Genomic DNA, 25374 nt, shown 5'->3' on the forward strand with positions numbered 1-25374 from the left:
GGCAAATGGATGTAACTGGAAAAAAATCATCCTGAGCAAGGTAACCCAGACACAGAAAGACAAACAATATATACTCATTCATAAGTGGATATTAGATGCAAAGCAAAGGATAACTAGGCTACAATCCACAATTTCAGAGAAGCTAGGTAAAAAGGAGGATCCTAAGAGGGACACACATGGATCGCCCCAGGAAAGGGAAATAGTTAAGATCTCCTGGATAAACTGGGAGGGGAATAGAGGGGAGGGGATGGGAATATGGGGGCTTGGGATGGCTGAGGATTGGGAAATATGGCTTCGTTGGAACAGACTTCCATAAGCTCTGCTTATTTCCTCCAGGAAACCCCTTAACCATTCAATCTCACCAAGTCCTTGTGTCCCTCCCTAAGATGCAAACATGGATATACTACAATGTCACTGAATTGCTGAAGTGGACAGCATTATGGAAGGATGATCTTGCTATACGCCTTACCAAAGTACTCACAGTGAGAACTTCCTTCCTGGTTAACAATGTGAATAGATCCAAAAACATGGATATGCATGGTATCTGCAGTAGGGTAAAGACTTACTTTCTCAGAAGTCAGTAATGGGCTGAGGCTGGTGATCCAGGTAAATCAGTGCCATGAGAACAAACACCACTTTGCTTGCTTACCTCCAGACATTTATAACATTCATGTAGATGATAGGGATCCCTCATGCCATGTCTCAGTGTTGGGTATGGTTTGTAGATGAGTCTGAGAGTGTAACATAGGATATACATCAAGATGATGAATTAAGACCCTGATTAAAGGGCTGGAGAGATGTTTCAGCTCAGAGTTACACGTTTCAGGGAGTTACAAGTGCCTGCTGCTTTTGAAGAGGACCCAAGTTTGATTCATAACACCCAGTTCAAATGGCACAATTCTTGCCTCCACAGGCACCTGTTACATATGTACATGCACATATAGATACAAATACACACAACCATGAAAAAAACCCGTTGGTTAAAAAAAAGCTTATGGTTGGGGAGGTCATAGCCTCTAGTGTGCATCCTGCTATTGTTAGCTAAATGAGTATGCTGTCCAATTGCCCTCTAAGTTTTAAAGTTTATTCTTGTAGACCTAGACTGATCTTAACCTGGGTCAGAGAAGCTTCTTGGGTTGCACATGAATGCACACACATGCAAATGCCAGATTCACATGGGGATGTAACTCAATGATAGACAAAGTCCATAGCTACTGTGACCCACATAGCATGGATCTTAAAACCCTCACTGGGGTGGCAAGATGAATAAAGGAAAGATAGACACCCATGCAGAAAACCTGGGGTCAGATGAATGTCTGCTACCATTGGAGGGTAAAAACTACTTCCAGCAACCCAGATCATCAGTGTGTGTATGAGGTATAGCACAAGGAGAGAGGCTGACAGGTTTTGACAGGTGGTCACTGTAGACAAGCAGTTTCAGGTTGTAAATGTGATGGTTAACATTAAATGTTTTAATTGCCATGCTTGAGAGATAAACAAAAAAATTCCCCTAATATGTAAGCCTGTAGCTTGTACAAGCTTTACCCTAGCAGCCCACTTCCCTTTTCCCCAGGACATTGAAGACTGCTCTTTAATTGCAAAATTTGCTGTTCTTGCAAGATAGTTGTCAGAAGGTTAACTGCTCTTTCTGCTTTTGTAACCAAGCTTGCTTACTCTGCAAACTACAATGTAACGTTGTGGTCTTTGCCTTTATAAGGCCTGGACTGATAGGACTCAAGGCTGCATTTTGGGAGTGCTCTCAGGTGCAGTCCTGGAACCAATCAGCCCAGGTGCCAGTATTTAAATAAAAAGCCTCTTAAGATATTAAAACATATTCGTGTTCGTGGTGAGTCTGAGTGACCCCAGACTCATGAGAGTAAACATCCAGGAGGAAAAAGCTGCAGTTGGTAGTCTTCACACACACTTGTCACTCAACTGCACTTTGACTCTTTAGGAAAGCTTTGCCATCCCTCTTTTGCCTCACCTGGGTGAGTAAGCCTTCGCTAAGCCTGTGGGGCTGAGGCACTGGAGTCCTGGACATGGCCATGCCTTGGTCAATAATAGTCAGGCTTTTGCTGTCTCAGGTCTTCCTCCACTCCCTACACCTATCTGTGCACGGCCTTGGCTTGATCCCCAGCACTGCCATCAAAACATAAAAGCAGAACCCAGCATCCACTGGTAGGACTATAGAAATAGGTGTAATCAAACAATTGCCCCATTCAATTCCTGTTGTGTATTCTCCTCTACTGTTGTCTAGCAATTTCTTCTGAGATAATACCTTCCTTCTTGGAGGAAATCACTTTAAGGTGCAGGATGGTCTAAAAGGTGAAACATCCTGCCCTGTGGGGCAGATCCTTAAGCTCAGGAAGTATGCAAGCCAATGCTTCAGAAATACCCTGAATTTGATCAGATATACTAGGGCCTTTCTTCTCTAAGCATGTACAAGTGATAAAGATGCTAAGAGACACTCTCAGACCAGACGAGACCAGCTGCCTGACAGACTCTCCAACCTGTTGAGCTACCTGCAAGTTGTGCATCATGCTCCAGGTTGTCAGCTGTCTTGAGTTATCACCCACACTGGGGTGGATTTTGGTGATGCAGACATTTTTGAGTCAATGCTGCTTCTGCAAAGTAACCCCAATAAATCTCATTGGTTCACCAAGTTGGATTTTCATAGTATCCATACTTTGATCTGTCTTTTGTTCCCTATCAGGTGGTGTATAGATCAAATCTACCCAGGAATGACGTCATATATTACCCTATAATTTCTTTTCAGTTTTGTGGGAACCCATTAGTAAGCAGGACTTTACAAATGCTTTCACCTTTATTTCTCAATAAACCCGTGATATAAACATTTCACATGTAACATTGTTCAGTGACGTGTGGAATAAAGGATAAAGACATTTAGCCCAGCTACCAACAGATCAGAGAGGGTGACCAGAAGGCCTTCATCCACACCTTCAAGCCCATTACTCATTTGGAGGGTAGAGACACCAGGTGGCCTCAAAAGATAAAATGAGGCAAAGAAGATCCCTTTCTCTTAGGATCTGATTGGTCGTTGTTAATGGTCAGTTGTGGATGGCTCTTTTTCATTTCTTGGATCAGCTTCTGGATACTCAGGTTAGCGTCATCAAATTTCAACCTAGGTCACAACCAGGGGAGAAAAATGGTTGTTGCTTCAGTGAAATTCATTTAAAATTCCCACATGCCTTAAATGTCTCATGGGTCACTTTAACACTATACTGCAAGGTAGAACTGCATATTGATATTTTAAATTTTATTTGAGTGCATGGTATATGCATATGTGCCCACATATGTGTTGGTGGACTAAACTCCTGTGGCTGCATCTAGAGGCCAGAGGTTGTTATAGGGATGTCTTTCTCAATTAATTCTTTACCCTACTGTCCCCATCCTGATTTTATTTTTTTTTGTGTTTGAGTGTTTTGCCTGCATGTATTTATGTGCACTACATGGGTACCTGTGGGAGCTCAGAAGAGGCCACTGAATCCCTGGAATTGGAGTTACAGATGGTTGTGAGTCACTATGTGGATGCTGGAAACAAAACCTGGGTGCCCTGCAAGGGCAGCAAGTGTTTTCAACTGCTGAGCCATCTGTCCACCCCTGCCCCAACTATCTTGCTTTTTTTTGAGTCAGAATCTCTCACTGGCATCCTGAAATTCACCACTTTGATTAAACTGGCTGGTCAGTAAGCTGCCTGAATCTTCCTGACTCCACCCCCAAATACTGGAGTTATAGACCTGTATGGCCTAGGGCTTTCATGTGGGTATTGGTGATTCAAACTAAGGTCCTCATGTTAGCACAGCAAGAGCTTTACACACTAAATTAACTTCCTAGCCCCAGCATATTGGGTCTCATTAGCCTATGCTAGCCTCAAACTCACTCTGTAGCTGGGGATGGCCTTGCCTTTCTGATCTTCCTACCTCCATTTTCCAAGTTTACTGCCACGCCGGTTTTATGCAGTTCTGAGGATCAAATTCAAGGCACACACCAGGCAAGTACACTACCAACTGAATTACACACTCAGCCTGCATACTGATTTATTGGGGGAAAAGGTATCTGTAGTGATAAAGACACTGCAGAGCCATGGATCCTTCAGTCATGACTCTACTGTCTTTTGAATCAGTGTCTCTGACTGAAACAGGAGCTCATAGATTTGCTAGATTAAGCTGTTTATTAAGTGCTTGGGCCCTGCCTGTCTCTGCAATCCCAGCTTTGGAGAGGCAAACACATACCTTCATGCCTGGCATATATGTGGGTTCTTAGGTGCCCATGCTTGAATAGCAGTCACTTTATGAAGTAAGCTATCTCCCCAGCCACTTTTTTCTTTTGTGCTCTTTTGAAAGAGCACCTCAGACTGTAGTCTAGGAATGCTTGAAATTCAGAATGTAAGCCCAATTGTGGCAATCTTATCACAACCTCCCAAGATCCAGAAATCAGGGCTGAGCCATCACACCAGGTTCCCACTATCCTAGAAACACCATGTTAGACTTGCAGTTTACTCCCACTAATAAGACAAACATCAAACAATTATGGCTTCTTGGTCTCCCATGCAGTGTTGACTTCGTTATCCGACCCCAGTTTACCCATCAGTGCAACAGAAAGGTTAAGGAGAAGGTTGTTAAGAATGACCTCTGGATGTGGTGACCCATGCTTTTAAACCCAGCACTCAGGAGGCAGAGGCAGGCAGATTTCTGGGTTTGAGACTAGCCTAGTTTACAAAGTGGGTTCCAGGACAGTCAGGGCTATACTGATAAATCCTGTCTTGAAAAATTAAAAAGAAATATTTGGTGACCAAATGTCAATGGACAAAGCTGATTGCCAGATGTCAACCGCGAACCATTTAGTAGCACTGGGTGTCTCACTTCCACCAAAACCACCATGTAGGAAACGCTATATAGGAAATAGGAAATAGGATCCCACCTGAGTGTTTGAAGGGGGCAAACATTGTGTTTCAAGTCTTCACAGAATGTCTTGACTGCATCAGTTCCCAAGTTGTTCTGAGACAGGTCTAGAGTGTTCAGGCTCTTGTTGTTTCTGAGAGTCTCAGAAAAATCTTTGCAGTTGTTTGGAGTCATGGAGCATCCATACAGCCTTGCAGACAAAATACAAAACTTAACTCACTGCGTCTTACCCAGTACTGGATTCCTGTATTCTTCAGTAGTCACCTTCCAAGCAAGTTATGCTTGTTGGTACAATAGTGGCAGGACAGTTATGGGGGTTACCAATAGCTTTCCAATTGGATTTGAGGCTGCTACAGATGAGGCGTTTCTAGTAAACATGGTTGAAAGTTCCCTGGTGGGGAACCTGCTGTTAGTTCGCTAAACAGTCATGTTGTCAAACCATCTAAGAAATATTTGTTTATAACTACAGATCTGTGTTGCTCTCAAGTTTAGTCAGCAAAGCTTTTTTTTTTTTTTTTTTTTTTTTTTTTTTTTACAGTGAATATGGCTAATGAGGAAACTTATAACTGGTCTCAATGCTGAGAATAAACGAAGTGCTCAGCTGTGGAGGGTCATTTGCATCAACCTCTCTCTATCCAAGGCTTAGGAAACATCTTGTAAGAGGTAGATAGACTAAGAGCTGGAGCATGGAGAGGATCAACGTGAAAGGCTGTCATCTGGACAGTGCATGACTGCTGCACACATGAACTCACAGCAAACATAGTTACCTGTACAAGACCTGTACAGATCAAGCCAGTCAAAATCTCAGCATGGATGAGGGAGGGCCTCCAGAGTCCCCGCCCAGCTGATGGAAAGAGATGAAGACATGGAAGGTTGCTGATGTCTCCACACTCATGTGCATATGATCAATAGTCACTGGACTAAGGGTGATAATTTAATAATAAAATAGTAATGATAATACTATTATAACAATAACAATAATAAAAGAGAACATGAAGTTGGGAAGGAGATGGGTTAGGTCGTCTCAGGAAAGACTTGGGGGTAGTGGAAGGATGGATATGAACCAAATACATGGTATACATGTATGAGAATTTCATAGAATAAAAATATTATGTATTTAAGACATAGCTCATTTACTCAACCAATGCTATGATCATTATCCTGTATGACAAGCACATAGTTGCAAGCACTCAACAGTGAGCAACAAAAGCTTCTGCCCTCAGGGCAACACAAAATAGTGTACTCTGTAGTATGACATTTACAAGGAAAGATTATGAAAGGAAAGAATCTGGGGATGCCCGATCAAGGGCTGTGGATGGTATGAGAGAGTGAAGAGAAAGAACTGTAGCAGTTGGGATTAGTAGATCTCCAGGACAGGGAAAGGGCCTGATGTTGGCTTACCAGTGTTGTGTGAAACAGTATCAAACTGAGCATGTTGTACATGTGTATAATCACACACCATTTGGAAGGCCAAGACAGTAAGTTGGATAGATTGATGCAAGCCTAGGGTACACAGTGAGACCCCATAAAGCAAGCAGAGAAGTCAGGGCAGGTCAAGGTAACAAAGCAGAGCATAATAGAGCAAAATATGTACATGATGTATACAAAGCATAGCATCAAGACAGGCAGCATCAGTGACCCAGAGAGGGCCGTAGAAGATGAGGTCATAGGCAGAGGCCAGCCCACAGAAGATGCTCAGGTCACAGCCAGATTTTGCTTGGACCGAGACAGAAGCCACTGATGGTTTTGAGCAGAGGGATGATGTGAGTGATATAAAAGTGACCATAACAGTTATTCAATGGGACTGGAGTTTTAGCTCAGTTGGTAGAATGAACAAAGCTCCAAGTTTGATCACCAGTACCACAGTAGACTGGGCATGGTGGTGTATGCCAGTGGTCCCAGCACTTCAGAGCATCAGAAGTTAAAAGTTATTTTCTGAAACATAGTGAATTTGAAGCCAGCTTGGGATACAGGTGGGGGAGGGCTGGTGAGATGGATTGATGGATAAAGGTCAAGCCTGATGACCTGCATTGGATCCTTAGGATCCACAAGGTAGAAGGAGAGGACCAGTTCCCATTCATTGTCCTCTGACCTTCACACTTGTGTTATGGTATGCTCTAGCTCCCTTCCCCACAAAATAGAGAAGTGTAGTAAAAAAAAAAAACCTTCAAGTTTAAGAAGAATACCCACAGGAAATGAAGAGGTCAGAATGAAGCCTTGTGAAATCAACACAAGCTCCTAGATGTTGCTATGTTCGAATTCTAGATAACTGGAAGAGGGTGCCAAGGTTTCAGAATAGACTGGACTCTAAAAGAGGAATGGAGAGAGGATATCACACAAAGTGAGGAAATGATCTGTTCGGAGGGATAGTTTATACTGAAGAGTTTAGGTAGGGGAGAAAGATCAATTCCATTTTGGACAAAGACCTCAATGAACTCCAAGAAAGCAGGAAAATGGGTATGTTCAGTACAGGAAAAAGCATTCCTCCATCTGGAGTTGTCAACTGTGCAGGAGACAGAGACAAGGTACCGCAGAAATGATCAAGTGATGTGTGCATACATGGGCATGCACACAGTATTACATATATAGGATAATAGCTCAGGCCATGGGCTAAGTTTAGTCCATGATGTCGAATGGGCTCCATATAGCAAGCATTGAGCTCATGGCTTGGCAGGTGTTTAACAATGATAGTTTTTTTTCTTTATCGAGATAGCCATGTTTATAGCAGACAGACCTCATCTTATTTCCTAGAATGCGTGAGTGAGATGATGCACAAAGGAGTTAGGGCTGACTGGTGTGTAGCAATTTCCTCAAAGATAAAACATCTTGTTTTAGAGGGATGTTCATTAACACAGGATGTTAGCAAAGAGGTGAAGCAGTATGCTCTGAGAGGGGTGGTGAATGATTTCATCCTGAAGTTCCTTAAGCTCAGAAATAAAGCTCAATAGCCTTAGGGAGCCCCTGGAACTGACAGATATGCTAGGCCCTCTCCCCTCACTATGCATGTATTAGCAGCAAGGGCTGCTAGAGACACCCTCAGACCTGCTGAGCTGCCTGGAAGAGACATCCTCCAACTTGTACCAACTTGCAAAACTATACAGGTTTGCAGCATGCTTCAGGTTTCTAGCTTTCTTGAGCTACTTCCCCTGCTGGGATGTGGCTGTTTTTTGAGTCATTTCTGCTTCTGCAAATAACCCCTCACCTATATTCCTGTAAGTAACCCCAATATCCCGCTGGTTCACCAAGTTGGCCTTTGATGGTGTCCTCACTTTGGTCTGTCATAGATTCCTTACCTTTCATGATTAGACGTTGGTTCCCATCTCCCCAGGAATAGTGCCACACAGCAGATGGGTAAGTATTCATCTCTGCTGGTATGCCAACAGGGTATTATATGGAATCCTAGGCCACAGCTATGCTAGGCAAGCACTAACCACTGAGCTACACACCTATTCCCCAGAGGGCTGTCAACCACTGATACCACCACTCTTCTGCCAGCAGGTTTGTGCCACAAATCACACAGTGGCTGCTGGTTCCCTCCCTATAATCCTGAAGATGACAAATCAGGGTTCTCACCAGCCTACATTGCAACCATGATGGACTCTTAGAAGTACTGATGCCCCCCCCTACCTCCTGGGAATTTAGAGGCATTTCTTGGTTTCTGGGGAAGGGAGACAACATTTTCTTCAGTGATGCAACCACTAGTAAGGAGTTACTTACAGGAGCATGGGCATCTTATCTATGGCCAGCCATGGTTAAACTCACCAGGACACACACACACACACACACACACACACACACACACACACACACCCCTGATGTTCTGGATTCGAACTCAAGATCCCACATGGTGAGAAGAGAGAGAACCAACCCCCTCATGTTGTCCTTTTGATCTCTCTGCCCCAACCATAAGACACACAGACTAAAAATGTGATACAATACTCAACTGACTTGACTCAAGCTCTCTGTATTGTTCCTGAAGGCATCTGCTACACTTGAGAACTCCTTTGAGGTACAGATTACAGTTCAACAAGGCATAACTCACCACAGACTTTTCAAGTTACTCTGGGGTTCCTTCAACGCTTCACACAGAAACCTTGTACCTGGGGTTCTGATACAATTCTGCCCCAGATCCAAGTGCTCTAGACTCGATGCCTGGCTGAGCATCTTTGAGAGATGGCGGCAGCCTTCGCTGGTGATGTTACAGGACCACAGTCTGGAAAACCACATGCACAGGGACAAAAATTAGGAACAAAGGAACCCATTAGTTCATTCTGGGATGATGCCCTCAAACCACATCCTTCTACCTTGAGCCATGGTTTCAATTAAGCTTAGAGTTATTGGAATAAGTGAGGACATTAGAATGAAATTATAAAGTGGGTTTCCATATGGGTTTGCAAAAAAAAATCCTTAGTGTTATTTACTGTCTTGATCCTCTTTTCTATCCCACTTTCCCATTCCACTTCTATAGAGAAGTTGGAGAGCGAATATGATTAAAATACATTGTGTACATATATGAAATTCTCAAAAAGTAAGAAAATAAAATTAATTGGTATGAGAGGGAACCTCATGCCTGCTACTGTCAACCTAGGCAACTACCTGTGGCTATTAGAGGGCAAAGACTCAAGAGAGTCTATAACACTTCTTCATTAAAAGGATACACAGGATCTTGCCCTGGACTTCCCTTCTGAAGCACAGGTGAGTCCCCTAACTTGCCCCCAACCCCATCCCTGGGCACCAGCCACTCCGGGGAAGACCTGCCCAACTTGGCCCCAGGTTCTGGTCACAGGGCAGGTGCCCTTTTAGCCCCACCGGGAAGGATCCCCTTCTCTAAGACCCCTGGCAGACCCTGCAGTCTCCACGCCCTGCCCCCACGCCCATCCGCCTGAGCCCCAAGCCTCTTCCTGAGACTTAGAGGCCGGCCCCCAGCTCCCATCTTGCCCCGGACTTCCCTTCTGAAGCACAGGTGAGTGCCCTAGCTTGCCCCCAACCCCATTCCTGGGCACCAGCCACTCCGGGGAAGACCTGCCCAACTTGGCCCCAGGTTCTGGTCACAGGGCAGGTGCCCTTCTAGCCCCACCGGGAAGGATCCCCTTCTCTAAGACCCCTGGCAGACCCTGCAGTCTCCACGCCCTGCCCCCACGCCCATCTGCCTGAGCCCCAAGCCTCTTCCTGAGACTTAGAGGCCGGCCCCCAGCTTCCATCTGGCCCCGGACTTCCCTTCTGAAGCACAGCCCCACCGGGAAGGATCCCCTTCTCCAAGACCCCTGGCAGACCCTGCATTCTCCACGCCCTGCCCCCACCCCCATCCGCCTGAGCCCCAAGCCTCTTCCTGAGACTTAGAGGCTGGCCCCCAGCTCCCAGCTCCCATCTTGCCCTGGACTTCCCTTCTGAAGCACAGGTGAGTCCCCTAACTTGCCCCCAACCCCATCCCTGGGCACCAGTCACTCCGGGGAAGACCTGCCCAACTTGGCCCCAGGTTCTGGTCACAGGGCAGGTGCCCTTCTAGCCCCACCGGGAAGGATCCCCTTCTCTAAGACCCCTGGCAGACCCTGCAGTCTCCACGCCCTGCCCCCACGCCCACCCGCCTGAGCCCCAAGCCTCTTCCTGAGACTTAGAGGCCGGCCCCCAGCTCCCAGCTCCCATCTTGCCCCGGACTTCCCTTCTGAGGCACAGCACAGCACAGCACAGAGAGCTCCCATCTGGACAAGAGAGAAAGACTTCCTGAATCTGTCCGCTCTGTCTGAACCAAGTGTGCGGATAAGGCCAAGAACGAACCACAAGGAGATGGGCAGACGTCAAGGCAGAAACACATACAACAAAATGAATAGCAATACACCATCACCAGGCCCTAGCCCTCCTCCAACACCTAGACCTGAACATCAGAAATTGGAAGAAGCAGAAGAAAATAGCCTTATGAATGTCATCATGAAGAAGCTAGAGGCTCGTGTAGAGGAAAAGACAAAGAAATGTGAAGAACGCTGTAAACAACTAGAGGAAAGGGCAAACAAATTAGAAGAAATCAATAAAGTCCTGGAAGAAAACAATAAAGTACTGAAAGAAAATCAAGAAAAATCAATGAAACAAATGAAGGAAACAGTCCAAGACCTGAAAAGGGAAATAGAAAAAATGAAGAAGACACAAACAGAGGGAATGCTGGAAATAGAAAATCTGAGAAAACGATTGGGAACTTCAGATGCAAGTATAATCAACAGAATGCAAGAGATGGAAGAGAGAATCTCTAGCGTTGAAGACACAATAGAAGAAATAGATTCATCAGTCAAAGAAAACACTAAAGTCAACAAAGTCATGAACCAAAATGTCCAAGAAATTTGGGACACCATGAAAAGACCAAACCTACGAATAATAGGGGTAGAAGAAGGAGAAGAATACCAACTCAAGGGCACAGAAAATATATTCAACAAGATCATAGAAGAAAACTTTCCCAACTTAAAGAAGGAAATGCCTATGAAGATACAGGAAGCCTATAGAACACCAAACAGACTAGACCCCCCAAAAAAGTCCCCTCGCCACATAATAATTAGACAATTAAACGTACAGAATAAAGAAAGAATATTAAGAGCAGCAAAGGAAAAAGGCCAAGTGACATATAAAGGCAAACCTATCAGAATAACACCCGATTTCTCAATGGAGACTTTGAAAGCCAGAAGGTCCTGGACAGATGTAATGCAGACACTAAGAGACCATGGATGTCAGCCTAGACTAATATACCCAGCAAAACTTTCAATCAACATAGATGGAGTGAACAAGACATTCCATGACAAAGCCAGATTTAAACAATATTTATCCACAAACCCAGCCCTACAGAAAGCACTAGAAGGAAAATTCCAACCTAAGGAAGTCAGATACACCCTCGAAAACGCAGGCAATAGATAAAGCCACAGCAGTAAACCCCAACGAAGAAAAGTACACACACATCACCACCAAAAAATAACAGGAATGAACAATCACTGGACATTAATATCCCTCAATATCAATGGACTTAACTCACCTATAAAAAGACATAGGCTTACAGAATGGATACGAAAGCAGGACCCATCTTTCTGCTGCATACAAGAAACACATCTCAAATTCAAAGATAGACACTACCTAAAAATAAAAGGCTGGGAAAAGACTTTCCAATCAAACGGTCTTAAGAAACAAGCGGGTGTAGCCATCCTGATATCCAGCAAAATAGACTTCAAACTAAAATCAATCAAAAGAGATCAAGAAGGGCATTACATACTCATCACAGGAAAGATCCACCAAGATGAAGTCTCAATTCTGAACATTTATGCCCCAAACACAAGGGCACCCACATATGTAAAAGAAACATTATTAAAGCTTAAATCACATATAAAACCCCACACATTAATAGTGGGAGACCTCAACACCCCACTTTCACCACTGAACAGATCCCCCAAATTGAAACTTAACAGAGAAATAAAGGACTTAACTGATGTCATGACTCAAATGGACTTAATCGACATCTACAGAACATTCCATCCTAACAAAAAAGAATATACCTTCTTCTCAGCACCCCATGGAACCTTCTCTAAAATCGACCACATACTTGGTCACAAAACAAATCTAAACAGATACAAAACAATTGGAATAACCTCCTGTGTTCTATCAGACCACCACGGTCTAAAGTTGGATTTCAACAACAACAAAAACTACAGAAAACCTACAATCTCATGGAAACTGAACAATACCCACCTGAATCACCAATGGGTTAAGGAAGAAATAAAGAAAGAAATTAAAGACTTCCTATAGATCAACGAAAATGAAGACACCACATATCCAAACCTATGGGACACTATGAAAGCAGTACTAAGAGGGAAATTCATAGCACTAAACGCCCACATAAATAAACTGGAGAAATCTCACACTAGTAACTTAACAGCACACCTGAAAGTTCTAGAACAGGAAGAAGCAAAGTCTCCCAGGAAAAATAGATGCCAGGAAATTATCAAAGTGAGAGCTGAAATCAATAAAATAGAAACAAAGAGAACAATACAAAAAATTAATGAAACAAAGAGTTGGTTCTTTGAGAAAATCAACAAGATAGACAAGCCCTTATCCAAACTAACCAAAAGACAGAGAGAGAGCATCCAAATCAACAAAATCAGAAATGAAAAGGGGGATATAACAACAGACATTGAGGAAATCCAGAGAATCATCAGGTCATACTTCAAAAACCTCTATTCCACAAAACTGGAAAACCTAAAAGAAATGGATAATTTTCTGGATAGGTACCACATACCTAAATTAAATCAAGACCAGATAAACTATTTAAATAGTCCAATAACCCCTAACGAAATAGAAACAGTCATTAAAAGTCTCCCAACCAAAAAAAGCCCAGGACCAGATGGTTTCAGTGCAGAATTCTACCAGATCTTCAAAGAAGAGTTAATACCAATACTCTCTAAATTGTTCCATACAATAGAAACAGAAGGAACATTACCAAACTCCTTCTATGAGGCTACAATTACCCTGATTCCCAAACCAAACAAGGATACAACAAAGAAAGAGAACTACAGACCGATCTCCCTCATGAACATTGATGCAAAAATACTCAATAAAATACTGGCAAACAGACTCCAAGAACACATCAAAACAATTATCCACCATGATCAAGTAGGCTTCATTCCAGGGATGCAAGGATGGTTCAACATACGAAAGTCTGTCAATGTGATACACCATATAAACAAACTCAAAGAAAAAAACCACATGATCATCTCACTAGATGCTGAAAAGGCATTTGACAAAATCCAACACCCCTTCATGATAAAGGTCTTGGAGCGATCAGGAATACAGGGAACATACCTAAACATAATAAAGGCAATTTACAGCAAGCCAACAGCCAACATCAAATTAAATGGAGAGAAACTCAAAGCAATTCCACTAAAATCAGGAATGAGGCAAGGCTGTCCGCTCTCCCCATACTTATTCAATATAGTACTTGAAGTTCTAGCCAGAGCAATAAGACAACATAAGGAGATTAAGGGGATACAAATTGGAAAGGAAGAAGTCAAGCTTTCCCTATTTGCAGATGACATGATAGTATACTTGAGCAACCCCAAAGATTCCACCAAGGAACTGATACAACTTATAAACACCTTCAGCAACATAGCAGGATACAAGATCAACTCAAAAAAATCAGTAGCCCTCCTATATACAATGGACAAAAAAGCGGAGAAGGAAATCAGAGATACATCACCCTTTACTATAGCCACAAATGACATAAAATACCTTGGGGTAACACTAACCAAGCAAGTGAAGGACCTATATGACAAGAACTTTAAGTCCCTGAAAAAAGAAATTGAAGAAGATGTCAGAAAATGGAAAGATCTCCCATGCTCATGGATAGGCAGAACTAACATAGTAAAAATGGCAATCTTACCAAAAGCAATCTACAGATTCAATGCAATCCCCATTAAAATACCAACACAATTCTTCACAGACCTGGAAAGAATAATACTCAACTTCATATGGAAAAACAAAAAACCCAGGATAGCCAAAAGAATCCTGTACAATAACACAACCTCTGGAGGCATCACGATCCCTGACTTCAAGCTCTACTATAGAGCTACAGTAATAAAAACAGCTTGGTACTGGCATAAAAACCGACATGTGGACCAATGGAATCGAATTGAAGACCCTGACATTAATCCGCACACCTATGAACAAATAATTTTTGACAAAGAAGCCAAAAGTGCACAATGGAAAAAAGAAAGCATTTTCAACAAATGGTGCTGGCAAAACTGGATATCAACATGTAGAAGGCTGCAAATAGATCCATATCTATCACCGTGCACAAAACTTAAGTCCAAGTGGATCAAGGACCTCAACATAAATCCAGCTACTCTGAACCTGCTAGAAGAGAAACTAGGAAGTAGTCTTGAACGCATTGGCATAGGAGAACACTTTCTAAATAGAACACCAGTAGCACAGACACTGAGAGAAACAATCAATCAATGGGACCTCTTGAAACTGAGAAGCTTTTGTAGGGCAAAGGATACGGTCAACAAGGCAAAGCGACAGCCTACAGAATGGGAAAAGATATTCACCAATCCCACATCTGACAGAGGACTGATATCCAGAATATATAAGGAACTCAAGAAATTAGACATCAAAATGCCCAACAGTCCAATTAAGAAATGGGCTATAGAACTAAACAGAGAATTCTCAACAGAGGAAACCCAAATGGCTGAAAGACATTTAAGGAATTGCTCAACATCCCTAATCATCAGGGAAATGCAAATCAAAACAACTCTGAGATACCACCTTACGCCTGTCAGAATGGCTAAGATCAAAAACACTGAAGACACCTTATGCTGGAGAGGATGTGGAGCTAGGGGAACTCTCCTCCACTGCTGGTGGGAATGCAAGCTTGTACAACCACTTTGGAAATCAATATGGCGCTTTCTTAGAAAATTGGGAATCCATCTCCCCCAAGATCCAGCTATACCACTCTTGGGCATATACCCAAGGAATGCTCAACCACACCACAAGAGCACTTGTTCAGCTATGTTCATATCAGCATTGTTTGTAATAGCCAGAACATGGAAACAACCTAGATGCCCTTCAACTGAAGAATGGATAAACAAAATGTGGTACATATACACAATGGAATACTACTCAGCAGAGAAAAACAATGACATCATGAGGTTTGCAGACAAATGGATGGACCTAGAAAAAATCATCCTGAGTGAGGTATCCCAGACTCAGAAAGACAAACATGGTATGTACTCACTCATAACAGGATACTAGATGTGGAACAAGGATGACTGGACTGCTACTCACATCACCAGGGAGGCTACCTGGAAATCAGGACCCCAAGAAAGACACAGGGATCGCCCAATGACAGAGAAATGGAATGAGATCTACATGAACAGCCTGGACATGAGTGGGGGTAGTGAAGGGCGAGGGTCGAGGGAAAGAGAGCTTGGGTGAATGGGAGATTCCAGCTGGATCAACAACAGAGAGGGAGAACAAGGAATAGGAGACCATGGTAAATGAAGACCACATGAGAATAGGAAGAAACAAAGTGCTAGAGAGGCCCACAGAAATCCACAAAGATACCCCCACAACAGACTGCTGGCAATGGTCGAGAGACAGTCCGAATTGACCTACTCTGGTGATGGGATGACCAAACACCCTAATTGTCGTGCTAGAAACCTCATCCAACTACTGAGGGATCTGGATGCAGAGATCATGACTAGGCCCCAGGTGGATCTCTGGGAGTCCAATTAGTGAGAATGAGGAGAGTTTATATGAGAGAGAATTGTTGAGACCAAGGTCGGATAAAGCACAGAGACAAATAGCCAAACAAACGGAAACACATGAAATATGAACCAATGGCTGAGGGGTCACCAACTGGATCAGGCCCTCTGAGTGGGTGAGACAGTTGATTGGCCCGATCTGTTTGGGAGGCATCCAGGCACTGGCACTGGGTCCTGTGCTCATTGCATGAGTCGGCTATTTGAAACCTGGGGCCTATGCAGGGTCGCTTGGCTCGGCCTGGGAGGAGGGGACTGGACCTGCCTGGACTGAGTCCACCAGGTTGATCTCAGTCTGTGGGGAACGCTTTGCCCTGGAGGAGATTGGAATGGGAGGCGGGCTGGGGGGAAGGTGAGGGGGGCGTGAGGGGGGAGAACAAGGGAATCTGTGCCTGTATGTAGAACTTAATTGTATTGCAAAATAAAAATAAAATAAAAAAAAAAGGATACACAGTTTCCAACTGCCTTTTAAAGACTTATGCTCATAGGTAAATGCAGCTCTCATCCCTCAACAAAGAAAACATTAAAACTATAGTACCTCATGGATGAGGGCATATATCAGTGATAAGTTCCTAGCAGGAAGCCTGTACCCATTAGGTGCTTAATGAATGCTGATAATTGTTATCTCATGGCTATGTTTGGTTATCTTGGAGGGTAGTGACTTTTTCTGTGGTGAATTTTTTTTTTTGGTCGGATAGGGTCTCACTCTGTAGCTTAGGCTGTGATCCTCCTGCCTCTTGACTTCCAAATGCTGGTTTTACAGGCATAGGCCATCATGCCTGGACTGATGATAGTGCCTTCTAACATAATTAGGCTGCAAGTTCAAGACAGGGCTAGTTAGTGGGTAGGTTCCTCAAGGCTTTGGATCCCAGTGGTTGGGTATTTACACAGTGTATTGTTGGGGGTTCTTTCCTTCCATCTAACCATGAACTCAATATTTCGTCACATTTAAGTAACCAAGTAGGCATCATGGCTGCTCATAGGTATAACAAAGATTAAAAATATAGGAAACTCTGACAGCTCCCCTTCTTCCCTCCTTCCTTCCTTTCATGGTGTTGAAAATGGAACCCAGGACCTTGTACACAAATTGCATTATTTCTTTATTTTATTCTTTGGTCAACTTGACAGGAGCTAGAGTCGTCTGGGAAGAAGATACCTCAACTGAGAAAGTGCCTCCATAAGACTGGCTTGTGGGCAAGTCTGGAGGGCATTTTCTTGTCTAATGGTTGATGTGGGAGGGCCCGGCCCACCCTAGGTGGTGTCACCCATGGGCGTGTAGTCCTGGACTGTATAAGAAAGCAAAGTGAGCAAGCCAGTGACAGCACCCTTCTATGGCCTCTACATTAGCTCCTGCCTCCAGGTCCTGCCTCGACTCTACTTCATGATGGACTACAAGATGTAACAGGAAATGACCTTTCCTCCCCAGGTTGTTTTTTGTCATGGCATGTATCACAGCAACAGGAAGCAAATGAGAACAAACTGTGTTGGTGACTCACAGCAGAGCCAGTGTTTCAGTGTTGCCAGTGACCTCTCGGTTATCCAGAATAGCAGGGTTGTCAATCTAAAACAATCTTTGCAGAGTGGCCAGTGCAGCCCCATTACTCTTTGGAAATTAATTCTATGAATCTTCTCTTTGCAACAGTCAGAGACCACTGAAGACCACCACAACCAATCAAAATGCAGAGTTCTGGAGCCCTGTTCTAATGGGTATATCTTCAGCACACTCCTGCACCTGAGGCTCAGGGAAGTGCGCAGAAGAGGTGGGAAATGTTCAAAGAGGTAGAGGATCAGAGAGTTTCCTCTGAGATTGTCTCTCCTAGGAATGTCAGAAGCTACACCCATAAAGTCTCACTAACATGACTGCCCAAACATGAGCTGAATAAGGGTGATATTAATGGACAGGCAAAACTGGACAGGGAAAAGCCCATGAGGCCTCAACCCTACACAAAGAACAATAGGCAACTGAGGAAAGCTAGGAGCAGGAGAGGTTGTCTATCCCTAGGGACCACCAGTTGATTGTCCAGTGCCCAGTGGTCAGCCCTGAAAACATATCTATAAGTAACGTTATATGGTTTCAACTGTTTCAATTGGTTATGTTTAGGAATATATATATATATATATATATATATATATATATATATATATATATATATATATATATATATATGCAGTAACAATTAGTGAAAAGAGGAAAAGAGGCTATGAATTTGCAGGAGAGTGGGAGGGATATATGGGAAGGTTTGGAGGGAAGAAAGGGAAGAAAAAAATGTTGTAATGATATAATCTCAAAAATAAAAAATTATATTAAAAAAAGAAAATGGATCCTATAGACTCCAGAATGAATACCAGGGTCATATTGAACTTGTCAACAAGTTAATTCCACCTCTATCCAACCATGTATACTTTGTGTTCCATAGTGTTAAGAAGAGATTTGAAGAGGAAGTCAAGCTGGGCTTGATGGCACGTCACTTGGGAGTCTAAGGCAGGAGGATTGTTTTGAGTGAGATCCTGTCTCATAAAAATACAGAAACAATGTAAGAGCTGGAGGATGGGGAGGATGCTCTGAAATAGGATCTTCTGGACAAGGCACAGCTGTGGCACACATGAAGTCACAGCACCTGTGGTCACCCACAGAAGACCAGCTCAGCTAAAAATCCTGCATCTATGGGAGAGGGTTCCTGAGGCCCTAGCCCTAGCTAGGGGATATTGGTAGTTGATGGCTGTTGTGGGAGGGAGAGTCACTATCCTTTGGAAGCTGTCTACTTATAGGTTGTCCATGCCCTAAGTGGATGATCCCACACATGCGTGCATGTTGGCAGCACTAATTGGGCTCAGTGGGTCATACTTTACAAAAAATTAACAGAAGAACAAAAAAAAAATCCAGGCATGGTGGCACATCCTTAAAACCCAGGTGCTAGGTAGGTGGAGGATCAAGAGGATCCTCTGTATAGAGTGAGTTCAAGGCCAGCCTGAGATATGTAAGACATCTCAAACAAAAACAAAAAGGAAATCAGATCCTGAAACCAGATCTCCCTCTCAATTCACTATAGAACATTAACATCACATATTCATATTCTAAAATTGTGGGAATAATGAAGTCAGGGCTTTACTCATGCTATATATAACTGTCAGCATTAGGATGCATCCCCAGCCAAGGCCATTTCTTATGTCACTCTTGCCTGGAAAGTCATTAGCATATTTCTGGTAGTTAGAATAATCATGAATTACTTTCATATGTAGCCTACTTAAGCACATGCACACACACACACCCCTCCAATGTCTGTAGGCAGTGACTTACACCAGAGTCTGTAGTTTACACTCGGGATAGCTTAAGCTTTCACACAGGACTTTCACTCCATTATCTCCAAGAACGTTCTTGGCTAGATTGAGGTGTGTCAGAGCCTGGCTGACCATCAAAATGGAAGAGATGTCCTTGCAACAGGCTTCAGTGAGGTGACAATTCTCCAACCTGCATAGGAATCAAACACAGGATCGGCTCTACTAACAACCAGTCTGGGAAGGGAGAGGCTCACAGAGCCCCACCATTTACCTCTTAACTGTTGTCCATGGATAGACTTTAGGAGAATTACTATCCTGACTTGTGTCTCCTCCACTGAGCCCACCGGGCTTCAACACATAGCTTCAAACTCACAGACTCACAGATGGCCCTGTTTAATCTTGGTGGTCACAAAACAAAATAAATAGGTATAAATGAGAGAGATTGGTCAGGAGGATAGACTGGGAGGTGGGCGTGAGAGTGTCAGTATGCATGGTACACGTGTATTTTCAAAACTGTAAAAAAAAAAATCCATCCTAAACAAAAACCCCCAAACCAAAACAAAAAATCATACAGCTATTAAAATGGGAGAGGACATTTTCAGCTGACTCCAGAAGGTAAAATCCTCAAGTTGTTGATTCCATCACACAGTTGTGATCACATGTGGGATTTAGAATGAACGCAATCATAAGATCTTTATAAGACCAGCCAGCCAAAATCCGAGCCTGGATGAGGGAGGGGCTCATGTTACCACCCCACAGCTGAGGAGCTATTAGCAGTTGATGGATGCTGGGGGGAGAAAGAGTCAAATTTTCTTCAGGGATGTGGTTCCTGAGAGGTGACCCATGCTCTAGTAGATTGTCCAACTCCAGTCCAACTCAGTGGGTTTAAGCAAAGAGCACATGAAGTTAGGAGGGAATGGTGATGGGATGGAGGGAATTCAGAGGAGAGAAAATAGGGAATGAAATTTATCAAATGACATATATATGCATGTATGAAATTCTCAATAAAAGAAGAATGAGAAGAGCAAGATGCTTGATGCAAAGTCAAAAACTCAGAAGCAGGTATCTGCATAGGTGGACTCAAATGGACTGCCTGGTAAGTGTGGCGTCAACTATGCCTCTCCTCTCTACAGCTCAGACTCCAAAGAGATGCTCCGCAGGAAGAGAGGAGATACTTACGACACCCTCTGCAGTGTGCTGTTCGGTTGCTTCCAAGTCTTACACATCAGCCTGGCACCCTTGTCCAAGAGTTCATTGTCTGTGAGGTCCAGACATGTCAGGGATTGTCTGACTTTGATGGCCTGGAAGAAGTCATCCCATTTCTGAATACCAGTAGGATAAGAACACAGACTGTGGGAGAAACGAGAATGAGTATGTTCTGAATGGTCCAGAGAATGATGTACAATATCTGCTCTTCCAGTTGAGCGAGTTCAGCAGGTGTATAGTGAGTCAAAGTAAAAGAATAAGTTGCAAGACACAGCAAAACATCAAATCAGGCTTGTGAAAAGGTAGCAGAAACTGACTGGGGCTAGTTAGGGTGATCAGATTGTTTCTGATCAAGCCTGCTCTCCTTGGTTGAGCTTCCCGTGGATAAACTTGAGTTTTCTTTCCCATTGTAGGAATGAATGTTTTACTCCCTACTTGTTCAAGGGCACAATGTGTATACTCTTGGGCTGTTTCGTGGTCTCCCTCTCTCGGTTGAGTACGAGAATATGGTCTAGTTGCCTAGGTTCACCAAGTTTCATTCTCTCCTACACATTTTTTTAACCTAGCATGCCTTTAATACAGCCCTCATGAAGCAGAGGCAGGCGTATCTCCATGGGTTCCAGGCCAGTCTAGTCTACATAGTGAGTTCTAGGCCAGTCAGAACTACACAGTGAAATTCTGTCTCAAATTTTTATTCTTTTAATGTTTTATACACATTTATGTCACTATGTGACCTCAAACTTACAGCCCTCTTGACTCTGTCTCCTTAGTCTCATGTGACAGATTTTTATTACCTCCATTTTTTAATGTTGAAAATAAGTTATATCTTTACTTTGAATGTTTAAAGTTGATAACTGAGATATCGGTCACACAGGTAAAAAGTACTAAAGATAACAAAGAGCCTCTCTGAGCCTACACCATAACTATGTAACTAAATTAAATCAAGGTATTGTTGGCATGTTATGTAGACTGATATTTACTTCCAAAAATTACATACATTGAACTTACATAGAATTTCCTTTCATTTTAGGTATTAGCTTATTCACTTACAACCAAAAAATAAATAAAAATAAAAATTGAGTCCCAAATATTCAAGTCATAACTTTCCCTCCCAGATAATCCACTCAGGAAAAGAAAAAAAGGGTCATTTGCCATGGATGGTATTGACAGAAGTTATAATTTGTCTCATGACTTGTTTTACCTCATCTCCAAGTCCTTATGGGATGCTTGCTAAGAAGATTTATTCAAATGGGTGAATATCACATACCAGGGAAGGTAGGGGCAAAGTTTGTGGTCTTATATTGTGTTCCTGCTGCTGGTTCAAGTGGTCATGTTAGGATCCATGGATCACAGGATGGGGGTGGTGGTATCACCAGCAGAGAACATCTTAATCAAGGGTGATGCCTGAGATGGGCTTAGCTAACGCTCTGAAGAAGTCTTTCTTTGTTTGCAAGATAGGGGTCTTCACGCTTATGTTCTGAATCATGACCCAAGAAGAATGTAACTACAACCATAAGCAAATGATCTGATAGAGTTGTTACTCAGACTCTATAGAGGTTTCTTGGTCACAGGGTTGTCATGTATATTTTACACACACACACACACACACACACACACACACACACACACACACACTTTGTCCATCTTCTGGTCCATGTGCCCTAAGTGGTAGTATTTTTTTTTTGAAGAACAAGCAATCTTTCCTGCCAATTAGATTTGCTATATAGGAAGACCTGAGATAGTTTTATGTGACCAGACATTTAGGGGTGAAGAGACATTTAGGGATGAAGAGACATACCTGAGAAACTTAAGGTTGCATGCTGGATGTTTCATAACTTCACACAGCGAGGGAAGAATGGTGCTCAGGTTGTCACCTTTCAGGGTCAGATGTGAGAGGGTTTCATAACCATTAAAAATGAGGCACAATTGCTTGTATGCATTGGCTGGGGAAATGTTTTTGAGGCTGAGGAGAGGAATACAGAGAGGAGATAATGAGTGCTGTGGAGATGACTCAGTAAAAGGCACTTGCCACCAAATCTGTCAATCTCGGTTTGATCCCTGGGACCAATGTGATCAAAGGAAAGAACCAATTCTGGCACGTTGTACTCTGGCCTCCATTCACGCAGATATCGGCATCACTTGCCTCTCAACACCATCATAAATAAATGTAACAAAAACTTCTAAAGAGACGAGATTTTGACTTTCTATACCTCTACAATACATAAACAGATACAAAAGGATGCAGTACGTTTACATTTTAGCTTCCCCCTACGTTAAACTACCCCATTCTTCAAGGAATTGTTGACAGAAATTGTATTTAAGCCATACAAAATTGTTTTGTTATATGTACACTTTGTGAGATAACTGACCCAATCAAGCCAATTAACATATCCATCATCTCATACAGCTACCATTTTTTCACTTCATAGCTACAATCCTATACCCCAGAAATGATCTAGAAACATGCTGATTTTGGGCAAGATGCTCTTTTTTTTGTGCAACCATATGGTATTCTCTCCACAAGATAGATTTTAAAAAGATTTATTTTTAATCCTGTGATGATGTGTGTTATGTGTCTGTCTGTGCCTGTGGATGTGTGTGGGTATATGCATGTCTGAGTTCAGCTGCCTTCAGAGTCCAGAAGAGGGCATCAGATCCCCTGGAGATAGTGTTATAAAAACAGGTAGAACTCGAGATCATGTTGTGTGAAACACGCCATTTTCTGTTTTGTATAGGAGAATATAGGAGCTCTCTGCTCTCCTGCCAGGTGTGGCGGCATGGGTCTGTAATCCCAGCACACAGGAGGCAGGGGTATTGTCAGAAGTCTGAAGCCAACTTTGTCTACATAGGAGTTGTGGGAAAGCCAAGGCTACATAGTGAGACTCTGTCTCTAAACCACCCTCTCCCACTTACCCCAACTCTTCTCAGCAAAAATGGACTATATATTGCTACTATAGAGACATTACAGCATATGCTACTTTCCAGATCTTACTCATCTCAACTAAAGCTTTGTTTCCATTGACCAACAGTTCTCTTTAGAAACTATCTGAAGTCCTGGTTTCTTTAGTCATTTCCAACATCTACGAAAGGAGAGTTAAGTCACAAGCTATCTTCCATACAAAAGCCATCTTTTTTTTTTGGATGGGGGTGCGGAATGAAACATCCATTTTCTTTGAAGTGTTACCAGTGGATACCTTTATACAAACGCCTTGTCCTGTGGAAGACTGTGAGGTGCTCTATTGTATTTAGAGTCAGAGTTCTTGTCCAGTGCCATCTTAGTGGATGAGAGTTCTTATTCTTATACACCAAGAAAGAATAATAGGTCTCAGAGAGATGGCTCAGTGTTTAAGAGCGCTTGATACTCTGCAGAGGGCCTAACAGGGTGGCTCATACTGTCTGTTACTCTAGTTCCAGGGGATCCCATGTCCTTTTCTGATCGCCAATTGGTACCAGGAATGTACATGGTGTGTGTACATACACGCAGAGAAAAACTCATACATATCAAATTAAAGGAATTTCCCTGAAACCTTTGTGACTCACACCTTTCTCGATTTAAACCTTCTAGGCACACAATCCACAGCTGAACATTAAGGAAGACAGAAAAGTTTTTCCACACTCTGTACTCATGCATTTAAGCTATATATTTACCTTTCCCCTGTCGATATTTTAACCTGGTATCTTTCATTCCAATTTAACTCATTTGCATATTTTTTTTTTTGGTCATAGATGCACACATCTTGCCTAGTTGACTTTCCATGCTCATGCCTTAAGCACACTGTTCTCTATCTCTACATCTGTGGCTTCCAGCCTGTCACAATGCTGCATCCCCTGGGGTACTAGATTATACCTGCAGACACTGAGCTATCTCATGACTGAAGGAAGGAACTGCTGTTGATATCTGGCATGTGGAGGTCAGGGACACTGCTCACCATTTTACAATGAATAGGCCAACCTTCCTCCCTCCAACAAAGAAACACATGGCTCAAGTGCCCACTGAGGTTGGGGGACTCTGTTCTACTTAGAGACCAATGGCTGCCGAAGCCGGACTCAAACTGCCTAGGGATTTTGATTATTTTTCTTATGGTGTATGTGGACATCAAATATGTATCCTGTATTATACTGAAGTTACTGTAGGATTCTTTTCTAGGTAAAAATTAAGGTTAGGGCCACCTAAATTCATTGTATCTTGGGTACCTGGTTAGAGTCCGGGATACAAGTTTGAGGATTTCTTCTAAAATGTGAGAGCTTTGGTCATGTGCTCGGGGGATCTCTCCAAAGATCCGATCCTACTTACAGCACTTTCTGGAGACGGCAGGGAGCAGAGGACAGTTTTTCGCACAGAATCTCCAGTGAGGATCTGCTGAAGAAGCTCTTGCTGATATTCAGAAAGACCAGTTTCTCATTTGAATTAAACAAGTCACAAAAGTCTGTCCAGAAAGCTAGCAGGTGTTGGCTGTCCTGAGACCTACAAAGACAAAGAGGTTTATTTTCATTTCTACGTGTATTCATGTGTACTCACATGCCCCTTGAGATCCTCAGGCACCTTCTACCTTTTGCTTGAGGCAGAATCTTTCATGGGTTTGGCACTTTACCAAGTAGACCAGGCCAGCAGGACACAAGATTCCACCTGTCTCCACTTTGTCATCGCTGAGATTGCAGGCATGCATGACCTATTACCTAGTGCT

The 25374-nt window shown here is 43.0% G+C and overlaps 1 protein-coding gene across 1 annotated transcript in view; it reads right to left on the reverse strand.

The window, feature by feature from the left end:
- Nucleotides 1-3003: 3003 nt before the first annotated feature.
- Nlrp2 (NLR family pyrin domain containing 2) overlaps nucleotides 3004-25374 on the reverse strand; it is a 53318-nt gene continuing 30947 nt past the window's right edge. Inside the window, exons 5-11 of the mRNA XM_059253627.1 lie at nucleotides 24984-25154; nucleotides 22488-22652; nucleotides 20663-20833; nucleotides 19503-19673; nucleotides 8965-9135; nucleotides 4942-5112; nucleotides 3004-3142 (exon numbers count right to left, since the gene is read on the reverse strand). Coding sequence (XP_059109610.1) covers nucleotides 3004-3142; nucleotides 4942-5112; nucleotides 8965-9135; nucleotides 19503-19673; nucleotides 20663-20833; nucleotides 22488-22652; nucleotides 24984-25154 — 1159 coding nt within the window. The remainder of the gene's footprint in view (nucleotides 3143-4941; nucleotides 5113-8964; nucleotides 9136-19502; nucleotides 19674-20662; nucleotides 20834-22487; nucleotides 22653-24983; nucleotides 25155-25374) is intronic.

The sequence above is a fragment of the Peromyscus eremicus genome, chromosome 1, assembly GCF_949786415.1.
Source record: "Peromyscus eremicus chromosome 1, PerEre_H2_v1, whole genome shotgun sequence".
Taxonomy (NCBI): domain Eukaryota; kingdom Metazoa; phylum Chordata; class Mammalia; order Rodentia; family Cricetidae; genus Peromyscus; species Peromyscus eremicus.